Here is a 20,741-nt window from a genome sequence, read left to right as displayed (position 1 = left end):
TAACAAAAAAGCAATCCGATCACGTGGTGTGACGGACTGTCGGGTTAAGGATTATAATTTCACAGAAAAACCGGTTGTAATTTGGAATATCCATGATAATACCTCAGCCCAATGCGTTTGATGAAAGTGATTGTGGTTCTGGGGGCATCATGTTTGATGAGCTGCTCTGGGGGCAGCGCTCTCGCAGAGTGCGCGAGCAATTGGAGCCCAGGCCGGAGCACGAGCCTGTGTGGACCTTTGGATGTGGTGATTGTACCAGTTTACATACAATACACCGCCACCTAAGGTCATTTACTCATCTTATTTTACCTTAAACATGGGGAATTTCAGTTGAAAGTGTCTTCAAAGAGGGTTTTTTGGGGGTCCAGGAACAGATTAATTCACTACATTGTTTCTTATTGGGAAAATAGTTTGGGAATCGAACTTTTTGCAATCCGAACAGCCTCCTGGAACGAATTCAATTCAGATTCTGGGGGCACCACGTACTGGTATATTCCGAACTGTTATATTTTTATTTCAGTAAAAAAAGAAGTGGTATATATACCCACTCGTTACCGTCCGTCAGGCCGCACGTTCGCCTTCGGGCCCCCCTGCGGTCGCCTTGCGGGCACCTTGAGGCAACCTTGCGTCTGCCTTGAAAATTCTATGGCCGCCGCAGGGACGCCCTAAGGTCACCGTGCGACATCAAATCAAAGACCGTACGGCACCACCACGTTTTCGGTCTACACAATCTCTAAATACACCGTGCGGCTCCCCGAAAAATAAAAACATATGTGACTGCTACATTGTGTGACCGTGGAAATACTGCGGCCGCCGTATAATTGCTCGTGGCCGTAGATTTTGGAGACCCCACGGCCGCCGTGCCAAATGTGACTTCGGCCTTAATATGCAAGAAACACCCGCTCCCTTCGAGAGCAACCAGGGGATGCAGGGGGAAAGGAGGGAGTCATGTGTGTGTAGACATACTAAGTCTTGGCCCAAGTCTTTCACAAACTGTTTGGTCAGATCCAAAAAAATAATGCTGGCAGACGGGATTCCCGTTTAACATCCATCCGAGGAATGGCACACATTTATTAATCACCCTGCCTGTGAAACACCGGAATGGCAGTTACCTGGGGACCATTAGAAATATGGTTATGCATCAAATAAAGGTCACAATTGGGTCGGAAGGTTGTCAGAGGCAATATCGCATTTCGCAATTGAAGCCATAGCCAGGATAAATCACATATGAAGCCCAACGATACGAGTTATAAAAAATCCATTTTCATTCCACATCTCATGTGATCATCCTAGCAATAAAAATCGGGACAGGCAATGGGATTCTTCATTCACGCGTGAAGACTCATTGAAACACCTTTAAAAGCTAAAGATCATTGCCGCTTACCGAGAGGCCGAGCAAGTCGAGAGGGCTCTGATCCATTTGTCAGTGGGGATGCTGTAAGCATTTCACACTATGATGTGTGAAAATGATGCTTTATACTCGGCCGGAGGGTTGGGGTGGTATTATCCTTACTGTTATTATTGTTATCCCGCCCCCGGAGGGAGGGAGTGGGATATTCTAATCGTCCGGTTTGTTTGTCTGTTTGTTTGTCTGTCTGTCTGTCAGCAACTTTACGGCAAAACGGCTTTAGCAAACACTATCAAATTTAATCCACAGGTGGGCAACGAACCTTGGACGACCCCATTAACTTTTGGGTCCAATTGGATCAAAGGTCAAGGTCACGAAAAGATAAAAATCGTTTTTCGCTCATAACCGACAAAAATGATCTGATTTACTTCAAACTAAGCTTATAGTGAACCTTATTCTATTTGTCACTTATAATCCTACCCATTGCTATAGTGAAAAATGCATATTTGTGAAGATCGGGAGGGTCCGAAATTTTGGGGGTCATGGTCATCGGTCAAAATTACAAATTTTCCATTAAAACTAAAACATGGTTATGAAAATACAACTTTACGGGAAAACGGCTGGCTGAAACACTGTCAAATTGTATCCACAGGTGGGTAATGAACCTCGGACGACCCCATTAACTTTTGGGTCCAATTAGGTCAAAGGTGAAGGTCAGGTCACGAAAAGGTCAAAATCGTTTTTCGCTCATAACTTCGTCAAAAATTGTTTAATTGACTTCAAGCTAAGACTAAAATATTCCTTATTCTATTCCTTATAATCAACATTCAGGTTGAGGATGTATCAAATTTAAATTTTATCCACAAAATAACTTTATGCCTTAAATAGGCGGGATGTGTTGTGCCTGACACCACTTGTGTTATGTGGAAGGGCCCAAAGGAAGGGGGGGGCATAAGCTAGACCGTGGAAAGTGTCATATGGTCCGTGTATTTAGTGTAGGTTAGATTGTTTTGTAACAGGGATCTGACACTAAGTCATTTGTTACACATGATGCTGAGAAGCATGTGCCAATACTTCTTGTTTATAGGTGGAGATGGGTGAGTCTGTGCCTGTTTGTGGTGAGGATGTTGAGGTCATGGAGAGATTCACTTAACTTGGTAGTGATATTCATGTCTCTGCTGGCTGTGAGTCAGAGGTCAGGTCACGTGGTCATCTTTGTTCTTTTCCTCAACGAGGTCTCCTGGTCAGCACTTCTTCCTCCTCAATATAGGACATCTGGGTCGGGCCTGGGGAGTCATGGATTCACTGGATAATGGGGTGTGGCACTGCCGGTACCTGTGTGGGAGGATGAAAGTCAGAGTCTTCAGGTCCTTGGTGCTTCCAGTCTTACTCTATGGATGTGAGACTTGGACTCTGACTTAGGATCTGAGATGGAGACTTAATTCCTTTGGTACCAGGTCTCTTCGGAGAATCTTTGGCTATCGCTGGTTGGACTTTGTGTCCAACGAGCGGTTGCTGAGAGAGACTCAAATGAGATTTGTTACCTGCATGGTCTGTGAGCGTCAGCTGCGGCTGTATGGACATGTGGCTCGTCTTCCTGACGCTGATCCTGCTCACCAGATTCTCTCAGCGAGGGAGTCTCGTGAGTGGAGGAGGCCAATGGGCCGACCACGTGCCTCGTGGTTGCAGCAGGTTGATCGGCATCTCAAGGAGATGGGGATGGGCCAGGCATCTGCCTGGAGGATGGCCAGAGGGAGGCCCCTGGAGTACCGGCGGAAAGTGGACGCAGCAACGCGCTGCTCTGGCGCATGCTCCCATACCTGACCTGACCTGATAGGTGAGGACTTCCCATTGCAGAGGCACACTTGCCACCGATGTAGAATTAGGCCGATTATGATTTCTCTGGCCAGTGTGTGCCAGCCCAGGTAGCACAGTGGGTTGTGGAGCCTGGAAGAAAAGATGTACATTTATTTTTATCAGGGCTGCCCCCATGGGTGGCACCCCAGAGGAGAATTCTACCCAGGAGGAAGAAGAGGACTCAGTCCAGAGCAGAGAATCAAGAGAGGCTTGTGTGCAAGGTCGTCGAGAAAGTGGTTTACGGATGGTCTTGTAGAAGCTTTGGGATAGACCCAAGCTGGTATCACCCTGACTTTTGAGAGGAGAAAAAATACCTCTGAGAGGAGAGCTCCACATGCACGGAATGTAAAGAAGTACATTGAGGAGGAAGAAGTGCTGACCAGGAGACCTCGTTGAGGAAAAGAACAAAGATGACCACGTGACCTGATCGAAGGCCTCCTCATCGCTGGCCCTTCTCGGGGCTGTGTTATTCATCTTTGGACACCATTGTCACTGGCTCGTCTCGCTCCTGGTTTCTAAAGCAGACTGCATCGAGTCCTGCACCCACCCTGTGCATTGTAGAGATAAATGGAAGTCCCAACTGCATTAATGTGTTGTTGTACAGGTGTGGTCTGTGGTGCCCAGTGGGCAAAGTTTTGCGTTTTATTTCTCTTTTTTTTTAATGTAAGTTTGCACATTCTCCTGTTTGTGTCTTTTGACTCGCTTGGTTTGTTATATTAATTATAGCATCTTGTCGACCCTCTTCCCTGTACTTTGCTTTTCAAATAAATCCTTAAACAGGCTAGAAAACGTGTTTCAGCCATTTGCTTTCCGTGTGAGTTTGCCGTTGATTTTTGCTTGTTTGTGTGACCTTGGGGGATGGTAAAGTAGAGTAACACTGAACGCAGTGCATTAAATGACCGTTTTGACCATCCCTCAGGCTGAAAGGTCCCAGCTCTTGAGGAATCCTGTATTAACGGGGATTCGGACACGACAAATATTATCATTAATATTATTAGTATACCATTATCATTATTGTTGTGATTAATTTTGGTGTTGGAGCTGACCTTGGAAAAAATGCAACGATAACATAAAACGACGAAGATGGCGTTATTACTTTTGTTATTAGAAGTGCCCTTGGAAAAATTAGCTACTTAACCTTAAAACGGCATTTTGGCCAAGGTGGAAAAAAAACCTCCTTGGGGATGGGGACAAATGAAGTTGCTCCGACCTCCGCTGTTTGACCCTTAGTCTCCCCTTGGCAAGTTTGGTTGAGCTTGGCGAAGTAACGACCAACTGCATCGCAGTCAGACGGACAGACACAAAATGGCGTATTTTAGTGCGATTTGATTATTCAGCTGCAAAATAATATTTTGCAAATTTATGGGTGTAATGTGTAATGTCAGGGATAAAGTGATCAAGTATTATTATTTTATTTAGTTTCCTGAAGGATTTTATGATTGGAAAGGCCTGGATACATGATGTTATATATGGGAGATTTTCACTGAAACGAAGCACATCAATGATTGCCAGGAGAGAAATGTTGAAGATCTGGCTTGAATTATTACTACTGAGGACACATTACACTGGTCAACTGAAACCAGATGCCACTCCAGCAGTAGTCAACCTAAGTAAATGAAACCCCAAGCATCAGGATGACAATGATGTGGAAAACTCAGAATTGCCAATGAGGACAGGTGACTGCCTGACCACAATATCTCAAAGGGCAGACCAAAAAGGACAATGCCATGAGGTGGGTATCTTTCCTTTTTATTCTAAGGCATGTGCAGTATTTGCCTGGAATGGCCCAATGCAGTCAAATATCAAATATAAAGAAGTTTAAAGTCAAATATATTTAAAGCAAATTCACAAGATATGTAATTTTCATCTCTGCACATAAAAGTAAACATGGGTAAATCCCAAAGATATTAATCTGTGCAGTTCATGCTACGCCACATAGTATTATTGTGTGGATGACAGCCCTCTGAAAGGAACACAGCCACTCACGGTGGTTACTGATGCACACTAGACCTGTTCTCCAAAGATGGCTGAATTAAAGCTTCTCTGAGAGGTTGCTGCTGGCCTGTAAACAAGCAAGGATAATGTCGTGCTATTTATCAAACAAATTTGCAATAATTTAACCCTCCACAGATTCCAAATGAACCCGATTAATCGCCAGACAAAATAGCGGCAATATAACTGGTACACACCGTTTATTATGGAATAAATAATTAACATATTGCATCAGGACAACATGTATGGAACAACAAGACATCAACCTATCTCTGCCTCTGCCTACAAACACATCCACTCAGAAGAACCAGGCAGTAGTTAAAAGGATATGCTAGTGTCAAGCTGCTTGTATCTGGTGCAGGCTATGGGAGAAGACAGCTGCGGGCGAAGGTGAGATCGGACACAGTGGACTGAAGGGACAGTGTCTGGAGAAGAACAAGCAGTAATGGTGGGATTAAACTGCAGTGCAGGACAGAGAATCACTGCGAAAGCAAAATCAATATCCCAACTCTGTCTCAGCTGGCTTTTTCTTCCCTACTCCTCCGACAATCACAAAGTAGGGGCTTTTTCTCAATCCTTGCCCATGACCTCCCACCATTCCCCACCCAAGGTCTTCCATCAGTCTCCACCCAAGGCCCTCAGCAAATCTCCACCTCCACACTTTGACAGACAGCTGCTGAGAGGAGTCACATTACACATTAAATAGGACACCTTAACTGAGCTACAGTGGCCTGCAAAATTATTCGCCCCTACCAATAATGTCACATTTACATAAATTACGAATTATGTAGAAACAATTTTTCAAATGAACTCTTTTTATTCATGACTGAAGAGTTCAAACTAAACACTATTATAATTGTCCGAGGTTACATGTCAGGAATACCTGTAAAAAACATGTTCACTGGTTGAAAAAAATATTCATCCCCTTCGATCAGTACTTGGTGGAAGCACCTTTTGCAGCAATGACTGCTCTGAGTCTTTATGGGTAGGTCTCTACAAGATTTGCACAGTGAGTTGGTGAAATCATTAACCATTCTTCACATGAAAATTGCTCTTGTTCTGCCAAGTTTGATGGGGATTGTCGATGGCTTGCAATATTCAAGTTTCACCATAAAATGTTCAATTGGGTTCAAATCAGGACTTTGACTGGGCCACTCAAGAACATTTATTTTCTTCGTAGTCAACCACTCCAGTGTGGCTTTAGCTTTGTGCTTTGGATCATTGTCCTGCTGAAATGTGAATCTCTGACCCAGTTTTAGATTCGTGGATGACTCGAGCAGATTTTCGTGATGGATTCTCCGACACTTTACACCGTCCATTGTCCTTTCTATTCTGACAAGCTTGCCAGTCCCTGCTGATAAAAAACAGCTCCATTACCTGATGTTGCCACCACCATGCTTGACAGTAGTGATGGGTGTTGACTGGGTGATGTGCAGTGTTATTAGGCTTGCGTCAGACGTAACACTTTGAATTGAGGAAAAAGGTCAATTTTTGTCTTGTCTGACAACAAAACTTTTGTCCCATGCCCTTAGTATCATTAAGATGCTTTTTCGTAAATTCAACATTAACTTTTAGATGTGTCTTTTTCAGTAATGGCTTCTTTCTTGCCACCTCTCCATAGAAACCAAATTTGTTAAGGGAACAGAATATTGTTTGTTGATAAACAATGACCCTCATCTTAGACAGAGCTTTGTAGATCTTTCAAAGTCATTGTTGGATTTCCTGTGACATCCCAAACCAGTTTCCTGCTTGCATGACTGCTGTTTGGATGGGCTACCTGATCTGGGTAGAGTCTGGTGGAATGATACCTCTTCCACATCTTAATGATGGATTTCACCGTACTCAAAGGGATAATGAGTGACTTTAAAATCTTCTTATAACCCTCTCCTGAACGGTGCTTCTCCACCACTATGTCTGACTTCTTTGGAAAGCTCCTTGGTCTTCATGTTTACCCTATTGATTGACCAAGTAAGTTGCACCTTAAAACCCCTGAGATAAGTGGGGGAGTTTAATTTTTAAGTTAAATCACTGATTACATACAGGTGAAACCTATTACATGAGTAAGTCCTCACTTAATATCGTCCCGGTTTACATCGTTTCGTTCTTAAGTCACTGATATATTAGAGAACATACTTGTTTAAAGTCGTTCACCATTCCATTATAAAGTAGTTTCACCTAAGTTAGTACCAAATTCATGGTTTTCCTCATTTTAATGAAGCTACAGTATACATCATAGCATAAATACCGGTGTATAAGCCGTTCCGTAAAGACTGGTGGAAAAGCCCACCCAGAGTACCTGCAGTTTAGGCATTATATACACTGAGCTGTGCATCGATAATATCAGTGGTTGTATGACCCTTCCCAATCTCAGGTGTTTGACAAGTACTGGAGTGATCCACCTGACGGGCTGCCACGTGTTTATGTGTTAAACTGATGGAAACATCCTCAAGTGCATTGATAACATCAGTGGGTCCTGGGCTGAAGTTACTCAAGTGTGCATGAATGGTGTGTGAAGGAAGTTGTGGCCTGGATGTGTCAATGACTTGAAAGGATTTGAAGATGTTGGCCTCGCTATGAAGAAAGTTATCCTCGACTTGGCCAATGTCGACTATCGTAAAGATTGGCTGAGTTTTTGCCAGCGCCCTGGCTAGTTTGCAAAATTATTGTCCTGACTGCCATTGGGAAGGCAAAGGCAAACGACCCAGTGTAGCACTTGCTGTACTGTGGCACTGGTTTTGCAGCATAAACCTGTCTACAGGCAGAGCACCAAACGAGAGCTGACATTTTGGGTGCGCCTTTGAAATCTCTAATGTGATTACATGATCTAATAGACCTTTAGCCTCTATCTCTGCAAAAACTCCGAAAGCGGTTCATAAATCCTCAAGGTCCGTGTGCTTGAGAGGACTCTAGATTTGTCAAATTTGAGAAGGCATAAAGTCAAGGAAACATTTCAGTTACAGCACTAATATCTTACTGTGTGTTTTTTTCAGACTGAGTCTCCATTGCTCATCAGACCATACCTTGCTGACCTCACCATATCTGAGATGCACTCCGTGATGTCCTGCGGCTTTGCCACCATTGCTGGCAGTGTGCTCGGGGCATACATCTCACTTGGGGTGTGATGGTCTCACCTGCATACAGAACTCGCTGCTGGTTCACTCTGCCATGAGGCATTCTTTTCCTAAAAAATCAATTAACGCATTATTTTCCAACTCAATTAAAAGTACTCATTTTATCTTTGAAACCACTGACATTTCACTCATTCAATTGGTCATTCTTTCTGTGCACTCGATTTTATTGATTGAATCTACTCATTTTTCTGTGCATTCATTTTACATAATCATTTTACTCATCCATTCTGTTCACTCATTTCTGTGCTCAACTTTTTATGTTATGATCAAATGAAATTGGGATTGTGTATTATTGGAGGCTGTATTAAAGTTATGATAGTGTGTCCCATATGACGTCAAAGATCACGTTATAGGAATGTGTGAATATTATGAATTGTGTAAACTCTTATTTGGGGACTGTGTGGTGGATTGTGAATTACCCCCAAAAATGGTGTAAAAACGGATAATAGCAACTACAGTCCGAGAAGCTTACTTCCACTTCCAAGTAACATCATGAAATCCATCATTGCTGCTGATATCAAGTCTTTCCTGTTTTCAAACAACATGATCTCTGACCATCAGTTTGGATTCCGTTGAGGTTGGTCAATGCTGGACATGCTACTGCCCCTCTCCCATCAATGGTTGATGGTGCTAAATTTCAAACAAGAAGTCAGGAGCGTCTCCCTGGATATACCTTGAGCATTCTGTTATCCTGATCCACTTGTCGAGCTCACTGCCTTCATTCCTGGATTTCTGAATTCTTCCAATCATGCTATCAATGGATCACTTTCCTCTCCCTTTCCAGTGGAGGCTCCCCAAGACAGTGTCTTCAGCCCAGTCTTGTTCCATATATAATACACACACACACATGATGGGAATTGTCCCATGTTTATCACACACACATTATAAGAATTATTTACATTATGTGTAGATATTGTCAATTGTAATCCCATGTTATGGAAATGTGCTCATATTTTGAGTTGTAAGCTCAGATTACAGAAATATAACCAATGGGTATGTAACATAGGACTTTCATTTGTAATATAACATATTATTGTCATTCATAATGTTAAATAATGTACTCTCAGATGAAAAGAATCTTTCTTGCATGCTGAGCGACACTGACCCTCCACCCCTCCCCCGCCCCTGCTCACACCCAATCCCGACGATCACCGCCACGTTCTCTTCATGTTTGTTCAGATTCCAGCAGCACACCTTCTCACCGCCTCTGTCATGTCGGCACCAGCTGCCCTTGCAATTTCCAAAACCTTTTGGCCAGAAACAAAAAAATCGAAAAACAGTACGCAAACTTCCATCAAACTCGAAAAAGGGTATGTGAACCAATGCTTTATGAGTAGAGATCAAAATACAATGAGGATGTGTGCTTGCATTAAACTTTCATCATTGTCACTTACAGCCAGGAAAATAACTTGTTGGAAGCCGCTTCTCAAGGTGCCTCAGCAGCTGTGCCACTGGTGGCGAACATCGCAGCAAACCTCATCGCTTTCCTGGCAGTCCTTGCCTTCATCAATGCCACTCTCTCATGGCTGGGTAGCATGTTTAACTACCCGCAATTCAGTTTCGAGGTACTTTGTAGAACTTCCTTGCACATCTAATCATTCAAATTCAAGTTTCATTTTTTAATTGTATTCCACTGTCCATTATAATAGTAGATACACACTGCATTGCCATTACATTTGCTTTTGTGTAAAAGTCCAACAATTAATTTATTGTAACGGCCTTTTATGGTATCCTAGAGAGGTTGTGGATTCAACATCATCTGTAGGCGGTATTGAGGTCTTCTGAAAATTGTAATAACACTACGTGATGGTCTATAAAAACCCAGCCTGCTTACAAATTGCCATCAGGAAGAGAGTAATCTGCCTGCCCTACCTGTTGTGGTCTGCATGTTGCATCAGTCCACACTGTTTAAAAGTACTAGAAGCAGCTGTTCCCTATTGGGAGCGGCCAGGGCATCATGTTGTTATCTTTATGATTATTAATACCATTGTGGAGTACCGATCTTATGGGTAATCTTGTTCCAAGCATGCAACACTTTTTTCTGACACATCCCTTTATTTGGGTGGTGCATAGGCAACAGACTGCTGCCTCAATTTGCTTCTTGAAGGTTGCTCATTTTTCTGATGCTGATTGTCCTCCTGTTAGCTTCTCTCAATCTTCATCACCAAGCTCTCTCCTCGTACCCTCAAGGTTCGCCTTCCTGAAATTTAATAGTCTTGCTCTACTGTCCTGAACTGTAACCCTTAACAGAATCTTTTCACACAGAATGTTATGGTTACTTGATCCTAAATGCTCCCCTACCTCCACCCACACCAAACATTGGGATTGTGATTTAAAAGGTCTAACACTGCACCCCCCTCCCCCCCCTAGTGGGCTTATCTGCAAACTGGGTTAAAAAGCAATCTTGGACTCTATCTAGAAAATCCTCATCCGCACTGCCCTTTCCCTGTTCCTGGACCCAATCTATTCCTCGGAAGTTAAAATCCTCCATAATTAATACTCTTCCCTTACCAAATGCTCTTTTGAATTATTCATGAACTCATCCTTCCTCCTCTTCCTTCCCACCCGGAGCCCTATAAAAGCATCCTACCAGTATCTTACTGTTTTTACAATCTCTAATCTCTGCTCACACAGAATCCTCCACATTAATTCCCTAATTAATGTCACCCCTTTCTCTTGATGCAATGCTGTCCTTGATTGCTGCTCCTCCTCCTATTTTGTCCTTCCTATCACACCGATACACCTTGTAGCCTTCTAATTCTGTCCTCCAGTTACTCTCCTCCTTAAACCATGTCTCACTGCAACTATATCGTACTCCTCTCTATCAACTTTGGCTTCAAGCTTTTCCATAATTATTATTTAAACTCCTGACATTGGCAAGACATTTTGGAAGGACATCATTAACAGTCTGCCTGGTGTTGCTTTAATGGTTAGGCTAGTGGGGTTGGGACCCTTGGATCCTGAGTGAAAATCCCACTCAGATGTTGAATTAATACCAGGTGGGATTGACTCTGCCTGTCATCTTTCTGAGGTTGGCCAAATGTGTGCCAGCTTGCTGGTATCCTGTGTTGGAGTGGTTACCCATCCAGGATTGCGTCCAATAGCCAAGGAGACTGCTTAGGTAGCACCAATGCTCTGCACAGAGTATGGTCCCAATGGATGGATGGATTGGTGTGGAAAATGTTTCACTTTTCCCTTCCTGAAATGCTATTTTCTTGCCTGGCCTCACAAATCACAATTACATCATCAGTTCCTTCCTTAATAGCTTCCCACTCCCCTCTGCTGACCTAAACAAAAAAGCCTGAATACCTTCCTCAATTCCCATTGCAAACCTTGCTACTCCCTTTCTATTTTGCAAATGGCCATCATTCTGGAAACACTTCCTTTGCCCCCAAAATGATTACCATTGCTTCTTAAATGCAAAACTTTCCTCACTGCACCATGCTTCCAGCCATTGGTTGACATCTATTGCTCTGCTCATAAATTTTATTACATTTCCTAATCTTGGGAGAATACCAGAAAACATTACTGCACTTACTACCCCCTTTCCACTGCCTGCCCTCACTATCCCCTAAGATATCCGAAAGTGGAAATAATGGAGAAGGGGCATCAAAGTCGCCCCTTTCCTGGAACGTAATTTCATATGTGTGTGTGTAAAATAATACCTCTTCACTGGAATGTTGACCGTGAACCTTGTCTCACACCAACAATTGCTGTAAGGTTTCTTACCATGGCCATAATCGCACTACGCACTGGCCTTTGAGTGGAATTTACTTCATACATACACACTCAAACAATTTGGATTATTCTGATTTTAAAAAGTCTACAATTCACTATTGATTACAACAAATCTGTTCACTGAATTTGGATTGTCTACCAAAAGTTTGTCATGTTGTGATTTGTTATGAGTGCTCATTTAAACATAATTACATTACTGTACTCGAAGTAGACCTCAGGTTATATATATATATATATATATATATATATATATATATATATATATATATATATATATATATATATATATATATATATATATTGTTACAGTTTTGGAAATTCGCAAACCACCATTCAGGTCCCGTAGATGAGACATCTCTTAAGTACATGTGTAGTTAGCCGAAACCCGTTGTTTAGAGGGAATTAATGTGATTCATTCGGGCTGCGACGCTTTGAGATTTTTTCTGTTCTATCTTTATTTTGAACCAACCACGCTCCAACCGTCAGACAACAACAACAACGCCAACAGCCACGACCTTTACCTTCACAACTCGCTCCCGCAAACATCGCATCACCGCCATTCCAAACGGCAACATGGCCATCGGCCACCGCCGGAAACCCTCCACCACCTTCACCTCCCTCCTTCTACGGCCATTCCCGCACCACCTGTGAGCACCGAGCATCGGGCTGTCCTGGGCTCGTACAAGATACGCGCCGAGCCGCGAGTGCAAATAGCGGCCTTTCCGAGGAGAATTCGGATCAGGAATGCTACACGCCCACTTCTGATCCGTCCAATTAGGAAGCGCGGGGCAGCTTGGCCCCGCCTCCAGGCGCATCTGTCTGGAATCGAGATATGCAAATTCTAGGATCAGGGGAGATTCACACCCCTTTTTCTCCGTCCAATGGGCGAGCGAGGCCCCGCCCCTGAGGTGATCCTGATCCGGAAATTTGCATATTGTTTTCTCCTGCCGGCCTATAAAACGGCGAGCGCGAGGCGAATGAGGAGAGTTGTTGTTGCACGTCGAGTCAGTTTTGTTGCGCAGAGAGTTCGTTTTTGGTTGGAGTTGTTGCGAGGCAGTCAAGTCGGGTTGGAGAGCGGAGTGGAGTCGGGAGGCGAAGGCGTCAAGGTGGTTTTCTGCAGTCGGCTGAGGAGAATTGGGGGAAGAGTCCAAGGAGCTCGGGTCTGAGGCAGGAAAGTCGGCGACGAGGTTGCGGTGGGATCGCTCGTCGCGGGACCCAAGCCAGCCAACCATGCTCCTTCCCCCAGGGCATCAACAATTCCTTCCCCCCTTTCCCCCACACTGAGATAGTGCAAAAAGGGGGCCCCGTTCCCACCCCACTCCAAGCGGTGCCAACGAAACCCACGAAGGACGCCGAAGTCGGGGCACCGCCGCGCAGCTACATTTGCGGCTTATCACGAGGACGCGGGTTGGACCCCCCACAGTCTCGCGGGCCTGACCGCTCCTTCAGGTCCCATGCACACATTGGCCTACGGGCCCGTCTGCCCCCTTGCCTACGAGGGTGGCTTGTTTCCTTTGCTTTTGAGTAAATGTGTGTCGGCGCCAGTCTGGTGAAGTAAAACTGTTTAAGTGTTGCCGTGTGTCGGTCTTAGTCGGTAGTATCTCTGCGTCATTGTTTCTTTTGTTGCATTTGATATATGTGCATTCTGTTTGGCTGTATATGTGTGCTCTCCGTGTGCCGTGGAATAAATGTTCATTATGTTGAACTGTTTTCCCGTTTCATTTCGTCTTTTCTTTAATTGAATCTCCATCTTGCTTCACGTAAAGGGTTCGTTCGTAGTGGGCTTAAAACACCCGATAATTAATCGGAACCGTCGAGGCCGACGATAACACCGCTTGGTTATCCCGATAGTATGGAACGGGCCGCCCAAGCGGCTCGTGTCCAGAGTCGACCTGCGATCGCCCGGTCGACCATCCGCGTGGGTACTTAGGTAGGTCGAGTTTGGCGAACAACCCTATCCCACGCGGGTGGCCGATTGGCACGATCGTGGTGAGGCCGAAAGGCCCACCCGTGACTGGCGCCGGGCGATCGTTCCCGGAGGGTCACGACAGAATTGTCCGTCCGGTGGTCGACGTTCCGCGATTCGAGTCACGTGGCCGATCGCACGCCGGTGGGCGCGAATTCGCAACAATATATATATATATATATATATATATATATATATATATATATATATATATATATATATATATATATATATATATATATATATATATATATATATATAGTCTCATTGAAACATAATGATTGTCTTTTCTCTGTTGCACTTTGTCCACCCCATATAATATTGTCTATCCTATGTATGCTTGGCCTTCCTTACCTTGCTATTAAATATTTTTTTAACATCCATCATTGGTTGTTCATTTCATCCAGCGATCTGAAGATCTATATTGAAGACAATTTTATATACCAGTTGTTTATGTATTAACATTATTATTATTATTATTCCCACAGATCATCTGCTCATACGTCCTCATGCCTTTTGCTTTCATGATGGGAGTGAACTACAATGACTCATTTTTAGTGGCTGAGCTCCTCGGTATGAAGACATTTTTCAACGAATTTGTCGCTTACCAACGGTTGTCTGAATACATTCACTATCGGGAATCAGGTGGACCATTGTTTGTGGATGGTGTAAGACAGTACATGTCGGTAAGTCCTTGAACATAGAGCAGTATTTATTTTCACGTTCACAGGGATGCATACATCATTTGGCACAATTGGAGGTTTGAACTAGTCTTGAAAAATGTCTGCAGAACTAAAGATCTTATGCAAGAGGGAAAAGGTTTATCCCAGAGGTCAGATTGACTGTGTAACCTGTCTCTGTACTGTGTAGAAAATTGATGCAATTAAACAGGATGCTTAAAATAATAACAATAACGTTTTTTGAGTTGGTGTGCTCAGCAATGTATGTGGCAATGCCAAAGCAAGAGGGTATAGAAAGGGTAGCTGGCGGAGCAGCTCAACGGTCATTGTTTTCCTTCACCAAGTGTTGCTTGGAATTCCATGGCCATTCCATGTTGGGAATTCAGCTTGTCCTCAGGCTCACAAGTTATGGGCAATGCTATACCCCCCATTACCAATATGGTAATGAATAACATGATGATAATGGTTGCAGCTTGAACAAAGGAAATGTAGTAAGTCCAAAAAAACGTTAAAATGGAAGTGAGTTGGAGAGGGTGGGGGAAGCGGAATATGGGTGGGCCATTGTTTGTGGATGGTAGCTTAAAGTGAATTATCTTACAAAGTTCTACTTATAAGCTAAACAGCTTGGGATTAATTAACTGTTTGTGTAAAGGCCCGGTCACACCTTGACGTTTTAGCCAGCGATGGCAACGTATTAAAATGTATCTAAAACGCTGGCTTATGTTGAACTTTTGATGTTTTTTTTTAAAGATTCGGACGTATTCATAGCGACTTGGTCTTATGTATAACGCATTGGTAACTACACAGAACGTTTCGTTGTGTTATAGATAACTTATACCAACGAATGCTGAACCTGTTGTCGGCCTACACAACCGATGCCCAACGATAGTCTAACTCAGGCATAGCGCGTTGCACGCATCGCCGACGATGTCATGACGTAGCCTATTAAAAGGCTGATGCACAACGATTCGAATCATAACTGCCGTAGAAATGGAAGTGTCAACATCGCGGTCACACCTTGGCGATCTTGCCAGCGTATGCCGACGTAACAAAAAATGTGTCTAAAACGTTGGGGCACGTCGAATACGGCATGGGTAAGTTTGGTATGCGCGAGTAGAACGATAAATACGCTATCATAAGTCATAGTAAGTAGAGTACGTCAAGAAATTTTGAACATGTTCAAAATTTTACGACGTACTCGGCGTATGACACACGTTCCGCATGCGATGGGGATAAGTTTTACACACGATATGTGGACGCTTACACACGTCCACAAAGGCTACTTATAAGTCGAAACACGTCGCGGTAATGTCTTTTTTACGCGAAACTTATTTCTAACTAATGTTTGACGTGCTTTGAACCAATTCTTTACGTAGTCCCAACACACATCGACGTATGTAGACGTATTCCAATGACGTCTTCCGGTCGACAAAAAAAAATAAATGAACATGTTTCTAGCTTACAACTGCCATATAAAGACGTGTTCCCAGCGGTTTTGGGAATTGGTATATAAAAATGGTGTTCATAAAAGGGGAACCCAACAGTGTTTTCCAGTCCTTTTTGAGTCGATGTCCATGTCAGCAGTAACAGTATCAGTATCAGTATTAGTATTAGTATTAGTATTAGTAGTAGTTTGTTCATGTTGGCAGTAGTAGGTGGGTGTGAGGGGGAGGGTGTGGGTTATGATGGATCGTCCTTGCGTCCGCGTGTCCACGGGTAGGTTCATAGGCTGCCACTCAACGATTTAAATGGCTGCATCTCCACTATTGAAAGTAGACGCTTGCGCTCAACAATTGGATTTTTTTACACTCAACGACTTTTAAACGGAACCACTCAGCTAGTTTCATTGTTTACAATCAACGATTTAAATTGCTGTCACTCGCCTTGGTTTTTTTTTTTTTTTTTTGACGCTGGGGTTTGGAAATTTGAAACGTTTCTTCTGAACGTGTTAAAACGCTCAAACTCGACTATTTTAAATAGACGCTGCCGATGGACAATTGGAATCATAGCCAGGCTAGACATCGAAGTGTGAACATCCTCGTCATGCCGAAGAAAAGTTTGAAGAATGCTGCAAATAAGTGTCCTGGCCGTGACCGTGGACGCTGACGCAAGGACGATCCATTATACCGACGTCTTTCAGCCTATGAGTAACTTAAAAGTAACGTCTGTCGATGTGTGCCAACGATCGCGTAACGTGCCAACAACACGTTAATCATAGGTGGGAAATAAGTTTCGGGTACGCTAAACATTACCTCGGCGTGTCTCAACTTATGATTAACTTACAAGTAGCATGTGTTGACGTCTGTCAACGATCGCAGACCGTGCCTACAACTTGTGGCCAGCGTAGCGGAACGTGTGAGTCATACGCCGGCATACGTCGTGAAATTTCAAGCATGAAAAAATTTGAGGACAACCGAAAAGTACAACGTTTAAAGCCAACGTACAACGACGTATGGCAACATACTACGACGTATGGCAACGTACTACGACGTATGCCAGCGTGCTCTCAATGTTATCAAAACTTACCCATAACGTATTCAACGTGTGCCAGCGTTTTAGAAAAAGAATTCAAAAATCGGCATACGTTGGCTAAAACGTCAAGGTGTGACCGGGCCTTTAGCGCAACAAGACTCAGTGTGGTCATGGCGAGAGTGTCTGCTCCAAGTCTGGGAGATCGGTGGTTTGATCCCTGGCTGAGTCATACCAAAGACTTCAAAAATGGTACGTGCTGCTTCCTTGCTTTGATAGAGCATGGACAAACAATCATAAGTTGGTAATAATAGCGCAGGCTGGCTTTGATGGGCCAAAAGGTGTCCTCTCAGTTAAAGTACCTTGTGAGATAACTCTTCTTATAACCTGGTTGGACCGCCGATTAAGGGATTTTTGGTTCACGAAAAAATATTTTCACGAAATATATAAGTGACCACTATATTCGTTATTGTTGTGTCTGTCTGTCCCGAGCATAGCTCCGTGGGTTTTGATCCGATCCTGATGAAATTTTGGTGGGAGGTTTATATCATGATCTAGTTGGGTTTTCCTGAAAATGGGCGTGGTGCGCCCATTATGGGCGGAGCCACGCCCAAAAAACATGTGTTTTTAGGGGGTAGCCGATTTCAATTTGCATCTTATCCTTGGGGGTTTGTCGAATCTGACAGGGGTTTTGGTATTTGGTTATCCCAATAGCACCTGCATAGCCCCACAGAGCTCGATTTTTCATTTTCGTCCCAAGGTCAAGGTCACAAGGTCACGAACTTAGAAAATTGCGATTTTGACATAAAAAATTTCTTCTCCGAGAGGTTTGTCGAATCTGGCAGAGGTTTCGGTATTTGGTTAGCCCAATGGCACCTGCATAGCCCCACAGAGCTCGATTTTTTTTCATTTTTGTCCCAAGGTCAAGGCCATAAGGTCACAAACTTAGAAAATTGCAAATTGTATTTTTAGGGGGCAGCCAATTTCAATTTGCATCTTCTCCTCGGGGGGTTGTCGAATCTGGCAGTGGTTTCAGTATTTGGTTAGCCCAATGGCACCTGCATAGCCCCACGGAGCTCGATTTTTCATTTTTGTCACAAGGTCATGAACTTCGAAAATTTTGACATAAAAATCAGACGACCGCCCAAACTTCGAGACAAAGGATGACAATATTTTTTATGCATAATCTTGAGGTCATTCCCCAACTAAAGTCTTGAAACCATTTTTTTCTACCTCGAACACCTTGCCCGTGGCGCCCCCTTCAAGTTTGTTTTTACGCTGATTTCATCAAAGCATGGATAATCCGAGGAGTGCGAAATGCCATATAGCCTATGTGACATTATATTGTTCCTGGAATGTTCCAGAGGAAGTTTTGCACCAAAGGTCATAATCCTTGACCTTTAAAATTCACAAAGGTCAAATTTTCAAAGTTGTGGGAATCGAACGGATTTTCGACCTTCTTCAACGAACTAACTCCATTAAGCTATAGCACATATCCTGTTTCCTTATTTTAATGTCCACAACATTGTTTTGGGACCTTTAAAGGTTATGCAAAGGTCAAATTTTTAAAGTTGTTGAACGAAACCGGGTTTTCGACATTTTGCAGCTAATAACCTGTCACTTGTACCACATCATGTTGATCATTTTTATAACTTGGTCAAACAATATCACATTGTCTCATCCTTGACTTCTGAAACAATCTCCATTGTCAAATACCGCTCGTGAACCATCATCGTCTTCAGACTTGTCTGCCTTAAATTTTCTCCTGTTTGAAGATTAATTTTCATGGGATATGGCATTTTGGTCAAGCTGTCCTTTATCAAGGCCTGCACCCCATGCCATTTTATGATATAACTTAAGGAATCTATATGGAGTCCAATTAAGGCTGTAGGCTCCATCGGTAACCAGTGAAAGTTCTACATGAAATGCCTTTTTACAAGTTGTTTCGTCTGGGACTTGTTCTGGATGGAATAGGATCTGATGTTTTGCATGAAGCGATTTACATCACAGAGTTTGCCATTATTCATAAGGAATGTTATTAAGTCGGCTGTCACATCTGTAAGAAAGTTGATACTAAATGCATGATGCCATTTGAATGACAAGGCTGTTGTGGGCTTAAAACCTGAGCAAGTTCACAAGCATCACCCAACCGATTGAAATACCATAATGGCTGCAGCCTTTGCGGGACAACGATCATTGCGGTCGAGGAGCAGGAGTGTTTTTGGACAAAAGTTGTTATCGTTATAATAAATTGGAGTTGTAATTGGAGTAGTAACCAATAATAATTGTAGGCATTTGAAGTATGGATGAGCAATCCAGGTATACAAGATGTTGCTTTAATATCCATTGTTTTATGTTTGATATTTTTTTAAATTTAAAAGTGTTTTAAGTTGTCGTGTGAAATGAAACAATCTGTTGTTCATACAGGTGCGATCAGAGGCGATAGCGACGTATGCTCTCTGCGGTTTTGCTAATTTTGGATCCCTTGGAATAATGATTGGAGGATTAAGTAAGTATGTTCTGGTCTTCTAAACTCTTTCAGTAACCTTATTTTGGCTGTTCGAGCTTTTGATGAATAAAAATGCAAACTACAATAAATTAATGAAAATATAAACTTGGTGTGTGTGTGTGTGTGTGTGTGTGTGTGTGTGTGTGTGTGTGTGTGTGTGTGTGTGTGTGTGTGTGTGTGTGTGTGTGTGTGTGTGTGTGTAATAGATTATAACAAGGTAAAACTTCAACGAAACTGAATTGTCACATTTGGTGCAAATAATTAACCTCCGCCATCTTCGAAGATGGATGGAGGTTACTGTTTTCACCCCTTTCTGTTTGTTTGTTTGTTTGTTTGTTTGTGAACAGTATTACGGAAAAACTCCTCGACGGATTTCGACGAAACTTGGTGGGGGGGTGGGGGGGGTTAGGTATGGTCCAAGCATCATGCCATTAAATTTTGGACTTGGCCCCCCCCCCCCCCCAAAAAAAAATTGTTAGAGAAATTTTTTTTTTTGCATTTCTACATGTTTTAAGTGATTTCCAACCCCCCCCCAAAAAAAATAGAGAATTTTTTTTTGCATTTCTACATGTTTTCAGTGATTTCCAACCCCCCCCCTCCCAAAAGAAAATTGTTTGAGAAAATTTTTTTTGCATTTTTACATGGTTTAAGTGATTTCCAACCCCCCCCCCACCAAAAAAGTTACCCCCCCAAAAAGGGGAAAATTTTTTTTTTGCATTTCTACATGTTTTAAGTGATTTCCAAACCCCCCCCCCCAAAAAAAAAAAATTGTTAGAGAAAAAAAAATTTTTGCAACTTTTTTTTCAACAAAATTTTTTAGCTCGCCTGTTCGAAGAACAGAGAGTTATAGTGATACCCCCGGCGTGAGCGTGAAAATGTTTTTGTTTTTGGTGCAAGTTATTTCCTTTCTAATGTTTTTATCTCCCACACTATTTTTTAATGATTACAGTATACAAATACATATATTGCTTTAAAATTATTTGGATCAGACTTCACTGCAATGCTTTATAAAAAATATTATTAGACTAGTCTTTTAAAAACGATAAATGTA

The 20,741-nt window shown here is 42.9% G+C and overlaps 1 protein-coding gene across 3 annotated transcripts in view; it reads left to right on the top strand.

The window, feature by feature from the left end:
* The window catches only part of SLC28A3 (solute carrier family 28 member 3), an 81,103-nt gene that overhangs the window by 48,781 nt on the left and 11,581 nt on the right, over positions 1-20,741 (top strand). For all 3 annotated transcript variants that reach the window (XM_085846113.1, XM_085846111.1, XM_085846112.1), the window contains 5 exons: positions 8,188-8,313; positions 9,508-9,638; positions 9,725-9,893; positions 14,521-14,718; positions 19,609-19,690. In XM_085846113.1, the coding sequence (XP_085702239.1) occupies positions 8,188-8,313; positions 9,508-9,638; positions 9,725-9,893; positions 14,521-14,718; positions 19,609-19,690 (706 nt within the window). The remainder of the gene's footprint in view (positions 1-8,187; positions 8,314-9,507; positions 9,639-9,724; positions 9,894-14,520; positions 14,719-19,608; positions 19,691-20,741) is intronic.

The sequence above is a fragment of the Eptatretus burgeri genome, chromosome 11 (assembly GCF_056783735.1).
Source record: "Eptatretus burgeri isolate ZD-2024b chromosome 11, Ebu_testis_v1, whole genome shotgun sequence".
Lineage (NCBI taxonomy): Eukaryota > Metazoa > Chordata > Myxini > Myxiniformes > Myxinidae > Eptatretus > Eptatretus burgeri.
This window is presented reverse-complemented; position numbering and strand designations above follow the sequence as displayed.